We start from the raw sequence: 20,822 nt of genomic DNA, 5'->3' as shown, positions 1-20,822 counted from the left end.
TTGCCAGCAAAAGCTGGTGATATCCTATAGAAGCCTATGGGCTTTTTTTCACAGCGCTGTGTGAGGGATCCATCACAGATCCCTCCCAGCATGCCTCGCAGCCATGACCATCATTCTGCGCATGCGCAGAGGGACTCCCGGGTCTCAGTCGGGGAAGTCCGGAGCTGCATCACAAAGGACAGCTCTTATGTGTATATGTGATTATTATGGATGCGGTACCCGGTGATGTGGGGCGACGGATGTTAGTGAATCCCTCCAGTGCATGTAGAGGGTGATCTTAGTTGTCCTTCTTCTATGACACAGTAACAGACTAACAGCTATTATACATTTGTTTTTATAGTTTAAAAACTGAAAAAAAGATCCAAAGCCCATATCAATAAATACGTCTATAGCTGATATAGTCACTAAATAATCCGTTACAGCATTGTGGAAACTAGACAAGTTAGTCCATTTCTGATAACTTTTAAGTGTTTCGTTTCAGTAATCAGTATTACTTTATGGTATTACTCCCTCATTACATCATAATATTTATTTTAATCATATTCCTATTCATTTAAATATTAAATGAATAATCCAACTACAGTACAGGTTGAGTATCCCTTATCCGAAATGCTCGGGACCACGAGCATTCCGGATAAGGGAATATTCCGGTTTTTGGAATAATTTTTTTTTAGCCATACTTACCTGCCCCTGGAGGGTCCCCGATGGTCCCTCAGCGTCCATGGAGTCCTCCGGCGTCCACGGCAAGCCACCAGCACCGTCTCCGGCGTCTCCAGCGGTCCCAGGAGTGCTTTGCGCAAGTTCCCAGGCGCGCCAGTGACGTCACCGGCGCGCGCACTCGCGCAAAGCACCCCTGGGACCGCTGGAGACGCCGGAGAGGATGCTGAAGGCCTGCCGTGGACGCGGGAGGACTTGGAAAGTATTAAAAGAGGGTAAGGGGGGGTGGGGGGAAACAATTTTTTTTTTTAATTATTCCAATAAACCACGGTTTTTGGAATAATTCGGATACGGGATGCCCGGATACGGGATACCCGACCTGTAGTACTTTTGCAATACCAGAAAGGGTTTATAGCATATATGCATAGTAGAAATACAGTAGATACAAGACACTGCCTAGTATAGGAAACATTCCACGCACCACATCCTTTCTCATCGCTGTTGTCGGAACATTCATCTATCCGGTTGCAGACTTTGACAGCTTCGATACAGTGGCCATTGTCACATTTAAAGAAGTGTGGCGCACAAGTTGCCTCCGGGGTACTGCACATATGTTCCAGCTCATCAGACTCATCACCGCAGTCATTGTCTCCGTCACAGACATAGGCTCTGGTAATACAACGTCCGTTCTGACAGGTGAACTGCTGCTGCTGACAGGTTGGGTAGCTGCATCCTCTTTCATCACTGCTATCTCCACAGTCATTGCGTCGGTCACACCTGGCAGATCAAGTCATGGACCACAAGTACAGTATTATGATAAAAAATACATACTTTCATGCATGGTACTGTATGCCAATTAATACAATTCATCTCTAATTTAGAGACAACTTGTGTGTCATCCACACCATCTCACTGACAATCCTTTGTCAAGTCACAACCATGCACTGCGCTAAAAGTTGTGATTCCCAGTTATGACATATATATTTATTAATAAATGGAAGAAAATGTGTTTTTAACTAATAAAAAACAAAACTTTTTTTTTTACTTTACTGCCCAATGTTATAGCGCGGTGTAATTACTTAACCCTTTGAGTGCCAAGGGAATTTGTCAAAATACTGTAGGTGAAAATCTCCCAGCAAACATTTTTGACCTGTAATGGCCTGTAACATCGTAATGACCTGTAATGGCCTGTAACATCGTAATGACCTGTAATGGCCTGTAACATCGTAATGACCTGTAATGGCTACCTTATATAGGAAATATACATTTTTTTTAGGCAAAAAAAAAGGTATTTGAATTTATATAACAAATATGAGCTGGCATTTTTAGTGGATATTTTGTGCATCTCTAAAGCAGCCCATACACGCTGCTCTGTGGGCGTGCTGTACTAGCACGGATCACATTGCATTGCATTGCATGTGCATCCGTTGTGCATGCAATGCGATGCAATTTGATGAAACCTAAGTACAAAAAGTATGTGCAAGCACATACTTTTTGTACTTAGGTTTCATCAAATTGCATCGCATTGCATGCACAACGGATGCACATGCAATGCAATGCAATGTGATCCGTGCTAGTACAGCACGCCCACAAAGCAGCATGTATGGGCTGCTTTCCGGCTGCTTTACACTGATGTTCGCATTTAAAGATAGTTACCGTGGTGACACTAGTAGATAGTCCCCCCGCTAGCGGCCGCTTTTAACAAATAATAAAATAAATAGTAAAATAAATAAATAAACAAACCTATCTTCAGTGAGAACAGATATTTTTAGGGGCATTGTGTACTTTAATAAATAACCTATTGATTGTATATAACAATGTTTGCTTACATTTCTGTGTTTAATAAAGCCACAACATTTATCCAGCTAAAACTCGCCCGGTCATCCCTAATGCACCCCTATATTGCTCACGGTAAGTCCCAAAAATCATACTGCTGGCAGGTGTGTATCAAAGGTGCAGAATTGATTATATGCAGTATAAATGGCCTTACATCCCATTTACTAGTGCCCAGATATGTAGCATACCTAAAGCTATTTCGGATGCAGAGGCCATTACTACAACTGTATTCAGAGCTTGAGCAAGACCGTCTCGTACAGTTCTGGTGCTCATCATACGCGTCAGAGCAGTCTGAATCTCCATCGCAGACCCAAGCCTGTGGAATACACCTTCTGTCCGGAGGTCTGTTGTTTATACAGGTGAATTCTGTAGGAGCACAGCTGCGGCTGGCTGGCAGGAAAAAAAAACAATGCAATGCATATCACAAGGTGTATATAATATGAGTGACACATGCAGGAAAGGAGGGGGGAGGGGCGGTCTGATTATCCAGATCTCTCAATGCACTCTGAAGCCCCACGACTAACCACATATTTTATTCTGAAGCAGAGCCCCACCTCTATCAGTGACCTGCCAAATATTAGGGGATATAGGTATGTATGGCGGGAGCGAGGGCATGCATGCAGTGGCGTAATTATAAATTTTTCTCCCCCCTGCCAAAAAGTTTGTTGCGCCACGCTCCCCCTCCAGCGTGTTTCCCCAGCGTGTGACATGATGACGTCACATGTATAACGGAAAAGCTGAAGCAGGATAGAGGAAGAGAGACCAGCAGACACTGCTGCTTCCCTTGGCTCCAATGCATCCCAGGCCGCCCTAGCACGCCCATCTGCCTGCCCATCCTGTACACCAGTGGTGGCCAACCCGTGGCTCTTGAGCCTCATGCGGCTCTCCTCCTTGTAAAGTGCGGCTCCTGCTCCCACTGCTGCCCGCCGCCCACCATCTGTCCCAGTCCCCCCTGCTGCCGGTTCCCTGAATCCCTTCTCCTTCTGAGGGGAGGAGAGCGCGCATCGCGCATCTCTCCTACCCCTTACTGTTCTTCCTTGTGACTGGGCCGTCCGCCAATCAGAGCTCGCGGGCCAGCAGCCAATCAGGAGCCGGTCAGCGAGCTTTGATTCGTGGACGGCCCAGTCACAGGGAAGTGAGGGGGAAGGAGACGCGCGGTGTGCTGTGCTCTCCTCCCATCAGTGACATGACAGGAGGACTGCAGGGGGACACCAGACTGTCTTCTCCCCGCCCGGCAGCAGCAGCAACAACAGTGAGTGCTGCTGCTGGGAAATTTGCACTGTGGGGGTATAGCAGTTTGTGGCACTGTGGGGGCATACCATCTTTTTGGCACTGTGGGGGCATACCAGCTTTCTGGCACTGTAGGGGCATACCGGGCACCGTGTGGTGTATACCTGGCACCGTGGGGGGCATATGTGTATCTGGCACTATTGGGGACATATGTATATATGGCACTGCATTATTGGAGGCATATTTGTATCACACCCACCCAAGGGGTCAAAATAGACTACACCCCTTTTTTTGGAGCATGCGCCTTCGGCGCGCGCATGATGTCGGCTCTTAAGCTTGACTACCGATATTTTTCGGCTCTTTACCTCTGACCGGTTGGCCACCCCTGCTGTACACAGTAGCCAATAGCCGGCTCTGTGTACAGTCAATTGAATCAGTGGGGGGATTTGTTATCTCTGCTATGGCCGCACCCGCGCTGTGGCAGGCAGCAGCATGTCGGTGCTTCGAGTGGGTGCCGGCGACCTCACAGACCCCACTGCTGCTTGCTCCCCCAAGCGTCTGCTGGGGCTGCCTTACAGTAGTTACGCCACTGAATGCATGTGTTTTTATACTGTGTATATAATAACCATTCTAAATTCCAGATTCAGAACATATATAATTTATGCCATGCCATATTTATTCAAAACCATAAAGTGAACCAATCAGAATATTTTTATATACCTGAGACCACCTAAAAATCCTGCTTTTGCCCTTAAGTCCTGTATTCAATTAGTTCAGTTTTTATCACATAGGCGGAAAAACAGAACTAATCCAACCCAAACTATTCAATTGCAGCTGTTTTCGCCGCTATTGAAGGCATTTCCATTTTCACCTTTTTACAGCTAAAAGGCATTGGCAAAAAAATGCTTCAAAAGTTACCGCAATTTTAAGCATTGAAAGCCATTGTGGGCAATATTCATCCTATTTATTTATTTACATTTTCTTATATAGCGAAGCAGATTTAGTTGCGCTTTACAATAGTAGACGGTGATAGTACAAACTGGGTAACAACAGACAGACTTGGAGGTAGGAGAGCCCTGCTGCAAGCTTACAATCTATAGGGACATAAGAGGGAAACACAAGGACAGGCACCAGTAATAGCATAGCAGTCCCACCAAGTTGCAAGTCCAGAAAGGAAGCTATATAATACATAAGTGCCTCAGAGGGTTATGCGTGTGGTACTTAAATATGATAGGCTTGCCTATGATTGCCTATCCTATCAATTTACAAGGCATGAATGACATCATCATGTGTGTCATGTGCCTCAGGCTGTCACCAGTTCATAGAGAATAGAAAGTGAATACGTAGTTGATGGGTCCACTTTAAGATTTTCAATAAAGAATTACATAAATGATATACATTCTGAACTAAGATTTTAGGCTGGTTATTGCATCATCAAACAAAATGGCTTTACTGTGTGAAGGCGACTGGTCTGATTTAAGATTAAAGCAAGGATGGCATAAATCCATTGCGTGGGACTCTGGAGCCCTTACCACAATTATGTCGCTGGTCCTCATCACTCATGTCGCCACAGTCATTATCACCATCGCAAACCCATGTTGCCGGGATACAACGAGCATCATCACACCTGAACTGGTCACTTGAGCATGTTCGCACATGGGATACTGCAGTAAATGAATACAATCGGCGATTGTTAAAAGAAAAAGACATGAAAGAGATTTCCTGATTGTATCTCAATAGAAAGGCATTCTTTGGAACAAATGTTCTCTACAGAATGAGGTAGTATCTCAGCTACTGTATCTCATACTGGCTCTCCTAAGATTTACCTGCATTCTGCTGAACTCAGAGTAACACACGACTCTTATACAGAACTATCACTGTTCTTTTCCGTATACATTATATAAGGCAGAGGCTATCCTAGTAATGGGAGCCACATACACTACATCCATAAGACAGAAAAAGCATTTGTACTACTGCAGTGTTGAGGTATGCAGTGATCACAAGTAATATACTGTCTTACTGTATTATCTGTGGTAGTCTACATCAGAACGAGGCAACACATACACAACACAATGCAGACATGTCTAAGTAAAGGTTTTGAGACATTTCTTGTTCCCTTAACAGCTATGTTTGAGATGAAATTTAGTTTCCATTCATTCTGACTGAACACAGGTAAAGTTGACACCTTCCCTCGCCCCCCATGCACTCCCTCTAAATCACTGAAGGCTAGCAACATACAGTAGGGCCTGATTCATGACTGCAAGTAAAGTAAAAATGTAGGCATCTGGGCAATACCATGCTGCACTGCAGGTACAGTAGGACAGATGTAACGTGCAGAGAGACATACTGAAGGTGGGGTATGATCAAAGCATACTTGCCTATGCCCCTGGAAGCTGCGGAAGGCTCCCTATATTTTGTGTAGTTGCCTTAGCCCCTAAAGAGCAGGCGGCTCTCCTGCATCCTGTTTGCTTCCTATCGAAGTGTGCGGGGGTTGTATGTTACACACCGGCATTCGCTGAAGCTGTGGGCAGGGGGTGTGGCTAAATGACTGGATTGTGTCATTTGGCCATCAGGTACTTCCATATTTTGGGGGTGCAGAGTTAAAAGCTGCATTTGTGAGCTACATATAAAAGCAGGCAGTATTTACCCTGCACAGAAATAATAGAAATGTTTTTGCTCCCTTTGCATGGCAATATGGGTTGTTCCATATACCAAGTTACTTGCTTTTGTTGCTTTACTTACAAACATGGATCACACGAGAGACCCTACAAATTATGATCATGATCGCGGAAGACTGGGGAGGGGGTGTTATCGTTGGAAGGAAAGTTGCTCTCCAAAAAGTTCCCACAGTGCAAACTACAGTAAAAGCAGGCTGACTTATTGCAGAGCTGTGTTTAGGACACAAATTCAGACACAATTCCCTGCACATGAAACAGCCCCCCCCCCTCCCCCGCCACTATACCTAATTTTAAATGCAGTAAATGCTGAACTCATTGGTTCTATAAAATCAAGAGAAATAAGGTCTCTATTTAGAAAAAAGTTTCTGTTAATATATTACACAGAACATTACAGATAAATTAATCGTAAAAAATGTATATTTGTTATCAATATTTTTCTTAGAGTATAGGCTTCCTTTAGTGCCTCGGTGGACCTATGTATTTGGTCAAAATCCACTTTTATTGTTTGTAATAAACATATTAGTTATTTATATTAAAGATATTAAGTCATAATTCCATAAGGATGTTCGGTACTTATGAGTTATCCGGGCGCCCGATTTTTTGATTGTATGCCTTAAGTTAAGGCATACAATCAGATGCGATGCGATGCGATATCGCATCGCATCGCATCGCATGCGACCATCGGATGCGATGACCCGATTTTTCCATAGGAATCAATGTTAAAATTGACAGAGTCCATTTTAACATGGAATTCAATGGGAAAAAGGGGTCCTCTTCATACCCCTACTATCCAAGTGGGCATGGAGTTGGATATAAACCTGTGGCGAGCGTAGCGAGCCACCGAGCCCGAAGCGTGGCGAGCGAAGCGAGCCCCGCGAGGGGACGGTATTCTATGTCCCCTCGCGGGGCTCGCTACGCTCGCCACGCTTCGGGCTCGGTGGCTCGCTACGCTCGCCACAGGTTTATATCCAACTCCATGCCCACTTGGATAGTAGGGGTATGAAAAGGACCCCTTTTTCCCATTGAATTCTATGTTAAAATGGACTCAGTCCATTTTAACATTGATTCCTATGGAAAAATCGGGTCATCGCATCGCATCGCATCCGATGGTCGCATGCGATGCGATGCGATGTGCCCGATCCGACCCGATTTAGAAATCGGGCGCCCGGATAACTCATAAGTACCGGATGTTCTAAAAGTATACTCTACTTTCATCGAAGCTAGATATACTGTATATTGTAATGCCTAGGCCCTAAGGACTAGATGAAGGGCATAACTACAATAGGTGCAAGGAGTGCAGCTGCTATGGAGCCTAGAGCTGAAGGGGCCCATCTTTACTGTCTAAGTGATATGTTACATACATACATTTATCACCATCCGTTGCTAAATAGAGGGCCCTTACAATCTTTTCCTATGGGGCCTATGAATACCTAGTTACGCTCCTGGACTAGATAGATGAACTGGGTGAGCTTTGTACACGGAGACTGGTTATGAATTACACAGGAAAGAGTTGTGTTCCACAAACACTTACCCATAGTTGCCTACCCTCCTGCATTCTGCAGGAGACTCCCTGAAATAGCAGCAATCTCCCTCTCTCCCTCATTAGTCTACCAATCTCCCTCATTTCACCTAGCCCACATTACACTATTACATTTTTGGGTAAAAAATGGAATTAGAGACAGATATTTACATTGAATTATCAGCACCATTTCCCAGTAGCTCGTAGTAACTGCTTTGGGGCTCATCTACATTTGGATATAAGTCATTTTAAAAGATTCCTCTCAGATGTAGCAGTACACACCCACACTTTTAGGTCCCACATTCACAATCTCTTTTCACAATCTCTCCTTATATAGAACTAGACACACCCTTTGGGTGGAGTAATGACACGACCCCTCAATGGGGCGCTGTGCAAAATTCTCCTGCCAACTATAATCTCCCTGAAATTAGTTTTCAAAAGTAGGCAAGTATGCACTTACCACAGGATGCTGGTTCATCCGATCCATCGGCACAATCCACTCCCTGATCACAGTACCAGTGAATAGGAATGCAACGTCCAAAGGAACAACGGAATTCACTTTCTGTACAAGTCAGAGTAGCTGGAAGAGAGTTCATACACTTTATTGTATTACGGTATGTTTTCCTTACATTCAAAGTTTTTAAACTGTTTGGACAGTATCGGTGCCCTATAAGATATTGCACAGTCCTGTGACAGCAATTTACTACAGCTTTGACTGATTGTAGTATATTAAATAGACGGAATGGGATCATTTGGTCAACAAGCATTAGGTCGACACCATTAGGTTGACATAGGGATATGACAACATGGTTCTAGGTCGACATGGGTCAAGGTCGACATGGCTTTAGGTCGACAGGTTTTTGGGGTTTTTTTTAAGTGTGATTTTGACTGCAATTCGCATCTCATTAAGTTGGCGATTTCGGAGAAAAGTGCAATTTCGGACGATTTTTAAATCACAAAAAAAAAAATAACTCGTATCATCGTCAACCATAGATTTGGTATGAAATCTCCAGTTTTTTTAAAGCGGCAATCATTTACACTGCAAAACCAATTTGATTTTGCAGTGTAAATGATTGCCGCTTTAGAAAAACTGGAGATTTCTTACCAAATCTCTCACTTCCTGAATCTCTCATCCTATTAAATGTCACCCTAAATGTCTCAGCATTATCGGTGAATAGTTCAATAATACATAAAGAGCTATAACACCAAGCTACCGTCTACTAAACCATAATTTAAAGCATGTACTGCTACACTGAGCTCTGATGTACTGAGGTATGTTCCCTCTAGCTCTGTTGTGCGGGCACAGCAGTCATTACTAATGAGAACAAACACTGAACAACTTACCACAGTGAGTGGGGCTTTCATCACTCATATCTCCGCAGTCATTATCTCCATCACAGAGATAAGTACGAGGAATGCAGATGTTAGTGCTCTGACATTTGGTGTAGCCAGACTGACATGTCCGATCGGCTTTAAAAGAGAACAAGACAACAGTGTTGAAAAATGGCTCAACAATCCAAGTTACTTGTATCAAACATATTCCTTTGCCTACTGTGTGACCCACGTTTAGTTTTTGTAATTTCTTCAAGAGAAATTCATTTTTATTTTTTTAACAAGCCATGCCTTGACTTATTCAGAAAAAGTTACTTCAACACTAATCAGGCTGATCCTGCAAGGTCCACTTGGGTCACCACAATCCATGCTCCGTGCTTCAGCCTTAAGGTGCCCATACACTGCTGCAACGTCTCGCAGCAGTGTTCGGACACCCGATACCCTGCAAGCCACCGGGACCTTCCCGGCGGCAGGGACGCATGCAATCCGTTGTGATGTGGTAGGTGGTCCCATATTTTGTGGCCCAAAATGTTGCTAAAAACCTAAATTTTACTACATGTGAATTGTAATATACCACAAATGTTCTGAATGTCAGTGGTCAGCATGTTATATTATATTAATAGTATATTATTATTATTATTATTTTTAGAGTGTGCTCTGCAAGACTACAGTCAGTTGTTTACACAGGGGGCAAATCATGCAAGCGGCACTACAATGTTGGGCATAATGTGTAAGGGGCACTACAACATTGGGCATAATGTGTACGAAGTACATATCCGCTTACAAAAAATTGTTCCTCTGGGCGGCCCTGGTTGGAGGTGCAATCGCTGCTTACAATTAAGAAGCATCAATGCACTAGAAGGATAATGCAGTAGGAGGCATCTAATATGTACATGCCTGCTGCTTGCATTAGTGACCCATGCTGTGTCAGTGCTGTTGCATTAGCGCTACACCAAAACAGGTTGCATGCCTATGTTTTAGGAAATGGAGGCTGTTCCCACACCCAAAATGCAGCAGGCTGTCATTCATTTGCAGTCTGCAGCCGTAGTGCATATAACAATGCACATGTGCAGTACAGGTTCGTCGCACGCATAAAGAACCGACAATTGTTACTTTGTGCTATGTGCAAAACCTTCACCACATCCGAATCAGGCCTGATTTGTGGCGTCCGTTACATCAGGCCAGAGTGATGCTTACAATCTAATTCCTTTACCTCAGACACAACCATGCAGAGTCAAGTTAAACAATAATAATAAGAAAATAAATCTGTGTGACGTTCCCTCCTAATTCAGCACACTGTATTTGCATATGGAAGGTTAACTCACGACAATTCCTCTCGTCAGATGTGCCATTGTCATAGCAGTTGTTGACTCCATTGCAGACATATGAGCGTGAGATGCATCTGCCATTATTACAGGAAAATTCAGTGTTTGGATCACAAGTCCGAAACAGACATCCGGCCTCGTCGCTGTTATCCCCACAGTCATTGTAGTGGTCGCAGCGGTAACTGTAAGGAACGCATTTTCCATTGCCACAGGTGAACGCGGTCGGGGAGCAGGTATGAAAAGCTGGCAACAAAGACAGAAATGAGCAAAATGCAGAGACTCTGTTCTGTGCCATAAATGAATACATCACTCTTATTATCTTACTGTACCTGCCAGAGCAAAAACAGCTGCAAAACGGACTGCATGTGGGAGAAAATAATCAGTGTCTTTAGTAAAGGTTAAAGCACCACAGGTATGCACAGGGCAGTGCTGGCACCAGCAGCAGATCAGGAACTATCTCCAAGCTACTCTTCTAAGATATGGGCTTGTTTATGGATATAATACTAATTACATGTGTTCTGGACAATGCTTGGAGACTGACTGAAGACCTGACTGACAGAGGTTTCAATTCAAAGGCTACAAAAATATTTATGGTGAAGTTCAAGTTACTAATTAGATCATACTTGCCTACTTTTGAAAACAAGTTTCGGGGAGATTATAGTTGGTAATAGAATTTTGCACAGCGCGACATTGAGGGGCGTGTCATTCTTCACCCAATGGGCGTGTCTAGTCCCATATATGGAGAGATTGTGAAAAGAGATTGTGAACGTGGAACCTTAAAGTGTGGGTGTGCACTGCTACATCTGAGAGGAGTCTTTTAAAATGACTTATATCCAAATGTAGATGAGCCCCAAAGCAGTTAGTAAGGGATACTAAACTTGCTTAAGTGCCGGGTAATGGTGTTGATGATTAATTGTAAATGTATCTATCTCTCATTACTTTTTCCCCCAAAAAATGTAACAGTGTAATGTGGTCTTGGTGAAATGAGGGAGATTGTTGGACTAATGAGGGAGAGAGGGAGTTTGCTGCTATTTCAGGGAGTCTCCTGCAGAATGCAGGAGGGTAGGCAACTATGAATTAGATAGTCCTGACATAGTAAATGTTCCAGGCACAGGGCCATGTAATATGAGAAACCTCGGTATAAAGAAGGCGTGGCCACTCTGTGCATGGGCGTGGTCACACCATAATGTGAATTCCAAGCTTTTTTGGGGCTCGGGTAGAGGGGTCTCTCCATACTGGAGTGGCTGCCAGAGACCAGGGCCGTGGTACTGTGCCCATGGTACTGTGATTATTACACAAACTACTTCCTCTCTGTGTTCCTTTTTAGTTAAAGGAAGAAGCGCAGTGGCTTAGCAGCAGTAGTCATGCCTCCAATGCTGGCACTGCATTATATAGTGGGCAGCAGAGGGGGGGGGTTTGGGGGAAAAGGTTTTGTACTGCAACTGATAGGCTCCTTACAGTATATCACCATACCTCAGTGCTACATATTCCTGCACACATGAAGGATCAGAACATGTCATCCAATAGTCAAGATTTGGCCATGACATGTAAAGTTTATGCCTTCATTTCTGTGACATTTCAGAATGTATATTCAGAACCTATTACGTTTACGAATATATATATATATATATATATATATATATTTGTAAATTCTTCATATTATTGACATTTATGATGATATATACTGTATGTATGTATAAAAAAAAAAGTAGAAAAATAAAATGTGTGGCTGATGTAACGCACCACAGACACGTTCCAGTTCATCACTTCCATCCCGGCAGTCATTGTCATTGTCACACTTCCATCTCTCTGGAATGCAGCGGCCATTCAGACAGGTAAACTGCCCACTCTGACACCGTGTGGAATTGTCTACAATACAATCCTTGTTATTGTTTGCCAAATACCAGCTGCCGGCTGAAGGACACTGGCATTCTGCTCCATTTGGACCTGAAAATGTAAACAATATTGGGATATAACTGTCATCACAACTTAACAGTTTGTGATCAAACACTCATTCATTCCAGGTTTTTAACCTTCATTCTTTAAATTTCCTGCCTGACCTGCTTATGTCAGTAGCATCTGTATGTAAAAGTGTGTGTGTGGGAAGGGGTTGTGGGTGTGGGAGGGACACATACAGTATTCACTGCCCTCTATCAATGTGAACGGAAGCTCTTTGCACTGTACAGTAGCTCAGGGAGAGGATATTTCATGAATTGCAATTTTTCCTTTAAGACAAATTTGACATATCCTGTAAAGAATCGTCTGATGCAGTGGTTCTCAACCCCACACACTGCATGTTTTTCAGGTCACCAGCAGCTGCCCTCTGTATCACCAACTGTCACATTTTAAAAATGCACAGATGACCTGGAAAACATGAACTGCGTGGGGATCCTGATGACCGAGGTTGGACACCACTGCTGTCTACGCACCTTTAAGAAAGAAGGTTTATAAAGGGGCAAATGATGGATATTGGAGGTGTTTGTATTTCATTACACTGCATATGGAAAATGTGACATTACTAAAACATGTCAGGGTTCTCCTCTCTTCTGTACATGACACTGTGTATTACGGTATGTGCATTAGTATACTGACGAACATAAATACCGCTCTGTACTGAGATGGAGATATATCCAACTTAACATACTACGCGTAAGACAATGTTTTGGTAAATCATTTTTAAAAGTAAGCTCAAGCTTGGCCAATCTGTGCATGAGGCCCACTAAGGGCCTGATTCAGACCCGATTGCTAAGCGTTCTTTAGCCCACCATATCGCCGAACGCCGGCCAGCATCCCCTCGATAACATGTGTCCGAGAACACATCCCCTTACATGCGGCCGAAGGGAAGATAAATCATTTGATGGTAGCTGTCTGCGTTACCAGGGGAATGCCCATCGTATTCATGGGGACACCTGGGAAACGCTGGCCGATCCCCTTCTCCAGCCCGGTGTGCACCCCGCCCCCTCTAGTGCAAATGGCTCGGTGAGTGTGAAGCGCACCAAAGCCGTTCGTTCCCAGTGTCTGCACATGCGCAAATATGAGCATGTGTAGACCCCCCACTATCGGAATGGGGGGGGGGGGGGTGGTCAAGGTCCATATTGTAACTGACTGCAGGAATAAAATGTAAGTATTTGTCTGTTTTGGAATGATGGTGCTTATGCACATGACAGCTAATATTTATGTATATATACATATTGTACCTGGTGCACAGATGTGACTGCATCCACCATTGAATTGATCACAGGGGCTGGTGCACTGCTGCTGCTTGCTTCTAGACAAGATGTGGATATCCATTGGACGCTGGGCCAGGTTCTGTATCATGACAATCTGATCTGAGCCATCATGTTTATTGGCCCGGTAAATACTCCTTGTATTCCAGTCACTCCAATAAATGTGCTGATCATACAGTGTCATAGCAAAGGGATAAATCGCTGTGCTAATGACCACTTCTCGGTTTGTGCCATTTAAAGAGCAACGTTCTATCTTCTGTCTGTTTAAAAAAACACACACATACACAGCATTAATACTGGCTACCTACTGCTGTTTACAGGACTCAATATATAAGCAAAGGAATGCTACATTATATATTACACTTCTATCAAAATCATTCACAGACAGGGTTTAAAGTGGTCCAAGAGAGGTGGTGGAACTCATGTGAGTGCAAGGAGGGGTGGGCCACATGTGGAAGAGAATAATGAAGTAACCAGGTCCTTAGGAAGGGGGATTTTGGATGTGGCTGCATCATCTATTGATGTTGGTGGTGGAATTACTGTGTAGGGCCATGGTGGAGGTAAAACTAGTTTCACCTTCCATTACAGGTGGTGGAACTCAGTTCCACCACGTTCCCCCTCACTTTAACTACTGTTCACAGATTTACGTGGAACTAGTTTTAAGGTATGAAGGACGGAATGACTGTGATAGGCATGTAGTGGGTTAAAAATTTGAGGCTGTGATGACCTTAGTGAAGCATGTGACTCGGCATCCAAAAAAGATGCAGGGACGGCAAAGTTACTGTACCTGAGGATATGAGATTTAGGAAGAGGAGGAGTCTCCCTCTTTTTTCCTGAGTTTCCCGCCCTCCCTCCCCTAATTTTAGGTTGGTGGGTGGGTGTTTCTTTGCATTGGCTGTTTGGCGTGAAAGAACGGCAGGTTTATCAATGTAAGGTCTTTGTTAAGCCATTCTTTCTTGGCCACTATTCATTAATTACATTAATAAATAAATTCATTTAAAGTTGTTTAATAAATACAGCTAAAAATTTCTGCTACACCTAAGTCTCCGAGTCGTTATTTCAGGTTTAAGTTAAGTGTTAATTATCATGCGCACACAAGGTCACACATCAGTTACTAGGATGTTTAGTCAGATTTGTAGCACTATGGGAGGTATCTGTGCACGAAAATTGTAATAGTAGCATAATTTAAGTATCCAATAAGTACTAGAAGTATAAAGCATTAATGTGCTACGGGCCTAATTCATGTTTGTAAGTTATGGCCGATGAACATGCAGATCACAATGTCCATACACCAGGCTTCCACTGCAAATGCAATAAGAATTGCATGGAGAAGTGACTGACAGGAAGTGATCGATCATAGGTGTTGACAGGAAGTGGCTGCTATAAACTCAGGTGTGTCACTGTCATCTTCAGAGCATGTATCTGCCATCAGCTGCTGGATTGTATGTACAAAAACATGGCTCCTGCATCGCTACTGTTGTGCCCAGTCTACATAGACTTAGACCTGCCCTAAGGCCCGATGTTCCTTGTTTTTGTGTAAAGACTGCTAATGTGTACCCAATTGTGAATGAGTTTTATGCTGGCTCCGGTAGGTAAAAAAAAGACATTGTTTCCCTCAGCTCCCTGAATGGCTGAGGAAAACAATGTATTTTTTTACTTACTCAGTATTAATCCCTCCCTCATGCACCTGAGTGGTATTACTGAACTAATTGAGCATCTACCACTTAGCATTAGCTGTTCCATAGCCTACTAAATCGAAATTGCACTTGCATTTGCATACAAACATGAATAGGGCCCAATTTTACGCTCAGCTCTTCTTCTCTGTTGCATCACCCATTTGAAAATGTATTTAGGAACGCAACTAAAATCTATTTTCTGTATTATTTAACAGGAGATTTAATTTAGTCATCTTCTATTGAGTTGCAGACACTCTGATCTATATGGTTCACAATGGAGTGAATTTCAGTTGCAATTTGTAGCAAAGAAAAGCAAGACGTAATTTTTCCATGCTAACAAAATCCCATAACCCTGCACGGAGTATGTCATTATGCGCAATCCTGTGATTTAGCGACAAAGTACATACAAACTTGCATCAGCCCAATAAAGCCTCTCCTCGTCGTAGTCAAGGGTAAGTCCATTCGGCCATACCAGGCTGGTGTTTACAATGACCGTGCGGAAATTTCCTCCCAGTGTAGCTCTTTCGATCTTAGCATTGGAGCCCCAGTCAGTCCAATACATGTACCTGATACATTGGAAACAGGGATTTTGTGACATGAATTTAGACATGTAACATACCAGTATCATTCAAAACAACTGCTCTGTAGTTAATTATTATGCATCCTAAAACCAATTAAAGCTGTAATAATCTTACTTGGTCACTAGAGAGTTTAGATGCAGGCAGAATTCTGTTTATCAGAAAATAAATAAATATATACATGGGTGCTGTGTTGTTTAACATTGTTGTGTAGCCTGGTAAGAAAAAAGGGCACCACAAATGCTAGTCCTCCAAGTGGCTTAGCAGGGAAGCAGTGTGCCCTTGCCTGCTGCAGCCACCAGCACCAGGAAGTACAGACTGCAGAGTGTGTGCCTGGAGCATCCAAAGGATCACTGTAGTAGTGATATTGTCTGCAGTGTATAGACACACTGCTAGCCAGATGTAAGGCACATGGGTCAACTCTAGTTACATAGTAATATAGTAATTAAGGTTGAAAAAAGATGTTAGTCCATCTAGACCCTGTGGTCTGTGTGACAGCACCACTCGCACACCGCTAGTTACAGCCGCTTCCTCATTTCATACTGTCCATCAGTTGGGTTCCCTTTATACCTCTTTCGTTTTTATTAGAAGATAACCACTATAAATATACACTACTCAGACTAGTGTGAGTGCTACTTTTGAATCCATGTTTAAGTAACAATACTAGGCTTGGTGAGAATCTCAGCCATATGGTTGTTCAAATTGGATGAATATTAAACAGGTCATAAAATGTGATCCATTTATTCAACCAGTTTTTACCCAACAAAACATTACGAAACAAAATGATTTATCATCATGCAATGGGAATTGCTGACTCCTGCCATATAGAGGCTGACTGTTACATGTCAGTAAGGTGTCGTCTGCCCCACTTGTATATTACAGTTTACCAGTGGTGGCTCCAGAGGTGGGAGGGGGGGGGGCTGCAGCACAGTTCAAAATTTAAATAGGTGAGACACAACAACTGCCTTTCCAAAGTGACTCACTGGAGTTATTTTTTCTCCCTTATTTGAATTTTGAATTATGCTGTTGCACCACCTCTGTAGCCAATCACTGCAGATTACTGAAGGCTTCAACACTGCTCACTTGACACTCCATGGAGATAAAACAAATAAGGCTTACCCTCTGCAAGGATCCAGCATGATGGCTCTGGGCCGTGGTACACGAGCAATCACAGTACGATCAGACCCATTTAGTGCCATAGAACTAATGGTCTGATTGAGATAATCACTGTAATAAACTCTTTTATGGATCCAGTCAAACGCTATCCCATCCGGAGCTCCTAAATCTTTGGGATAAATGACAAAACATGGAGATTTGGTGCTACTGAAGTGTGACTAAAAGCTAAATGGTATTATAGGTACACTTCCATATTCATGTGCAAAATGCTTTATTCATTTTATTGCGCCCTGATGGTACATAAGCCCCAAACGTTTACTCAAAACAATCAAAATATTGGAGATAAAGAACACAGCAAAAACCATAGCTACATGAAAAAATAATAATCAACAACTTTTACTCACCAATAGCGAGATTTATTAAATCTTCTGAAGTGGGAAAGTGGAAGTGTTGTCTCCAAAAATTAGAATATAATTGGCTTCCATGGGAGACCCCCAACTCTGGTCTTCTTCAGAGGGTTTGATAAATCTGCTCCCAAGTGTTTTGCAGGAAAGCAAACCTTTCCCTGAGCTTCCCAGAAGATACAGCAAACACCTCTGACTACATAATCACTTTGGTGCTGTTTCTTCTAAATTGGATGCAGCTGTGATATCAGATGCATTGGAGCTATGTTTTAAACCTGCACATGCATCTGAGTCACACCGCACATGAGTACTGATTTTGTACATACAGGTCGCTTTAATGATAGGGACTGGGAGGTAATAGGGCTAGATAATCACATTGTGATAAAGATTCACATATATCAGCACATCCTGATGTTTGTATGGTCGGTCTACAGTGGCCACCGATTACTGACAACGCAATTGGATCAGTACATGTAAATGCCCACTCAGTTGTAATGTCAGACACAACATATCGAGCCAACGATTGGGAAGTATGTATGCACTAACCAATCATCAGATAGGTCAATGGATCAGCCGGACGGCCGATCCATCGGCCTAGTGTGCACCTAGAATAAGAATCAACCCCTCTGTCTCCAGTACAGGACAAAGGCCCTTATTCTAGTTGACTTGGATGGATACATATTTTCGGACAGCCACGGAGTGTTCTTAGCCCTGCCTACCGTACGGATTGCTCACACCGTCCGAATGCGGTAAGATGCCGAGCAAACGGGCCGCGAGTGGATGTTTCATGTGAACAACTCCCCCAACTGTGGGAAACTCCCCCATCCTCCGATGGTCGCCGACCATAGAATGATGGACCGAGTGGTCAGACAGCTCAGAGTGCTCGAGATCACTCGGACATTTCTCCATGCAAAAGCAGGGAGATGGGCGGGCAGCTGGCATCCGGCTATGTCAGCTGTCCACCCCCACACGTGCGTCACGGCCGGATTGCCATACGTACACCCAGCATTTTCATGGGAACGCCCATGAAATGCAGGGCGTATGCATATGGTCATGAGCCCAAACAGCCCTTTATGACCCTCTCCACCCCCTGCTAAGATTGTTCCGACCAATCGTTTTCTGTACGGAATTCATGCCGTATTCGGACTTGCGCGGCGTTCGCACATGCGCAGAAATGCCTCTGCACATATGCAAACACAATCCACAATCCGTCCACTAGTGGGAGATATCACATGCAGTACCTCGCATGCAATACCCCACCAACTCACCGGCTCCCAGGAGGCTGGATCGCATACGATACATTTTATGTGGTCCTTTGCATACAAAGTATCATATGTGATCCCAGCAAGGGCTGTGATAAATATTCATGGCAGTCTGTCTGATCTGTGATTGCCATGGGAGGCACACTGGAATGCGCCTCACATTGCAATTGCAGGAAAGGGACCTGTGATCCATCGCAACAATGCATCGGAATTGCATGAAAAGTGCCCATATCGCACTAGTCTAGTGGATAGGGACCTTAATTATTTTATTTTAATGCCCTACTTAATTTAAGTTATAGACAAAGAAATGCATTTAATAACAGGCATAAAAGTATACAGTACTACACTATGTAAATTAACACAAAATCCCTCCAATTAAAAATGTTAAGTAAATATATGCATAGGTATCCTAATTATTATTTTTTTTCTATAGAACATTAGAATTATTTTGACATTTATTTACAAATGTATTTTAAATATAACATACCTGATGCCACAGTTATGTGTTGAGTTATATCCAAGGGGCTGAAGTACCGAATTTGGCTACGTCCAGCTCCTGCACTCCGAGTATAGTACACCCTGTTATCTAAACTGTCATAATCCAGAGCTACTGATGTCCTAGGAACATTCACCCTGGGAAAAGGAGGGCTGTGGTTGTCTGGGTCCAAGAGTAAACTATTAATGGATCCCTCAAGAGCATAGATCAAGTAGTCATTTGTGGATATAACACATCTTGTTCCATCACTCCCTAGTGCCCCAAAAGCACAACCACATTTTGGTGTCTGCCTGCCAGGCAAAGCAAAGCAAAAATGGGAGCATCCTCCGTTATTCACCAAGCATGGATTGTTGTTAATCTCCTGGGGTGAAACTGGCTGAAAGCTTCTGTCGAACACGGTAACATCTCTAAGGAGATTAATATTGTCCCTGAGAACAGTTGGCTGCTCAGTGTTGCCAGGTTCCTTATTGGCTTTAAATACCTTTTTTAAGTTTCTATCCACCCAAATAATATTGTTGTCAAAAACAGTAATTCCGTAAGGTGTTGGATAACGGTTGCCATATCGGACGATTTCTGTCTCGCCGCCTTCTGGTCGAATTCTTGCAATCATATCCAAAGAGTCATCTACCCAATAAACATAACCATCCTTGCGGTCCACGGCTAATCCTCGCGGTGTAACAATACCCTCAGACACCAGAACTGTTCTGTTTGTACAATCCAGGAAGGCACGTTCAATTTTGGGGTTTTGCCCATAATCTGCCCAAAAGAGGTATCTGTTCTTAGGGTCTACCACAATATGCCTGGGCATATCCACCATCGTTTTCAGTAGGACGCGGCGGTGGTATGAAATGTTGAGACGAACTACCTCAATGAAGGTTTCTGTCAGGAAAGCATTGGTGAAGTAGAGATTTCCTGGAAGAAAAAAGGATAGCAAACTACTTATACAATTGTAGGAGCACAGAACTGTCTAATGCTGAAATATGTCTGTTCTGTAATATCTGCAAGGTTTTAATTTTACACACCTTTGAAAATATACAAACTATATGGGACAGATTCATCGTGGCTCAAGATGATTAAGTATTCAACTTAGCTAAAAGCCAGAGCAGGGTGAGAAGGTGCCATACTCGTGGAACAGTCATCCGGGGTGATCCAGTCACTGCACATGGAGGTAGTGACTGGGTAGTACTCAGGTACAGCACCACCAGACTGCATGCTGGGGAAAGGGCCAGACAAGTAAATGATGCATCATGGTAAAAAGCACAGATATTGGAGCCCCACAGTTGGATTATTATTTATCAGAAACTATTTAATACCCAGAAGACTTCTCTTTCTGGATCTGCTGTTGGATACCTGACAGCAAAGACTATCATAGTACTCATGGTACACAGACATTCTCAGGTTATCTATGGGCCCATCATGAAACACCGCAGCTTGCCGCAACTTTGGGACAAACCCATTCTCCAGTTTCCTCAATTGTATAAATTAT

At 43.4% G+C, this 20,822-nt stretch overlaps 1 protein-coding gene across 3 annotated transcripts in view; it reads right to left on the bottom strand.

The window, feature by feature from the left end:
* The window catches only part of LRP2 (LDL receptor related protein 2), a 278,226-nt gene that overhangs the window by 100,858 nt on the left and 156,546 nt on the right, over window positions 1-20,822 (bottom strand). For all 3 annotated transcript variants that reach the window (XM_083153889.1, XM_083153890.1, XM_083153891.1), the window contains 11 exons: window positions 19,328-20,248; window positions 17,178-17,343; window positions 15,888-16,046; window positions 13,775-14,064; window positions 12,321-12,524; window positions 10,578-10,820; window positions 9,265-9,390; window positions 8,381-8,500; window positions 5,256-5,387; window positions 2,682-2,883; window positions 1,139-1,434 (listed from right to left, as the gene is read on the bottom strand). In XM_083153889.1, the coding sequence (XP_083010015.1) occupies window positions 1,139-1,434; window positions 2,682-2,883; window positions 5,256-5,387; window positions 8,381-8,500; window positions 9,265-9,390; window positions 10,578-10,820; window positions 12,321-12,524; window positions 13,775-14,064; window positions 15,888-16,046; window positions 17,178-17,343; window positions 19,328-20,248 (2,859 nt within the window). The remainder of the gene's footprint in view (window positions 1-1,138; window positions 1,435-2,681; window positions 2,884-5,255; window positions 5,388-8,380; window positions 8,501-9,264; window positions 9,391-10,577; window positions 10,821-12,320; window positions 12,525-13,774; window positions 14,065-15,887; window positions 16,047-17,177; window positions 17,344-19,327; window positions 20,249-20,822) is intronic.

This window comes from Crinia signifera, chromosome 7, assembly GCF_055691185.1.
Source record: "Crinia signifera chromosome 7, ASM5569118v1, whole genome shotgun sequence".
NCBI lineage: Eukaryota > Metazoa > Chordata > Amphibia > Anura > Myobatrachidae > Crinia > Crinia signifera.
The sequence above is the reverse complement of the archived record's forward strand: the minus strand, read 5'-3'. Positions and strand labels throughout refer to the sequence as shown.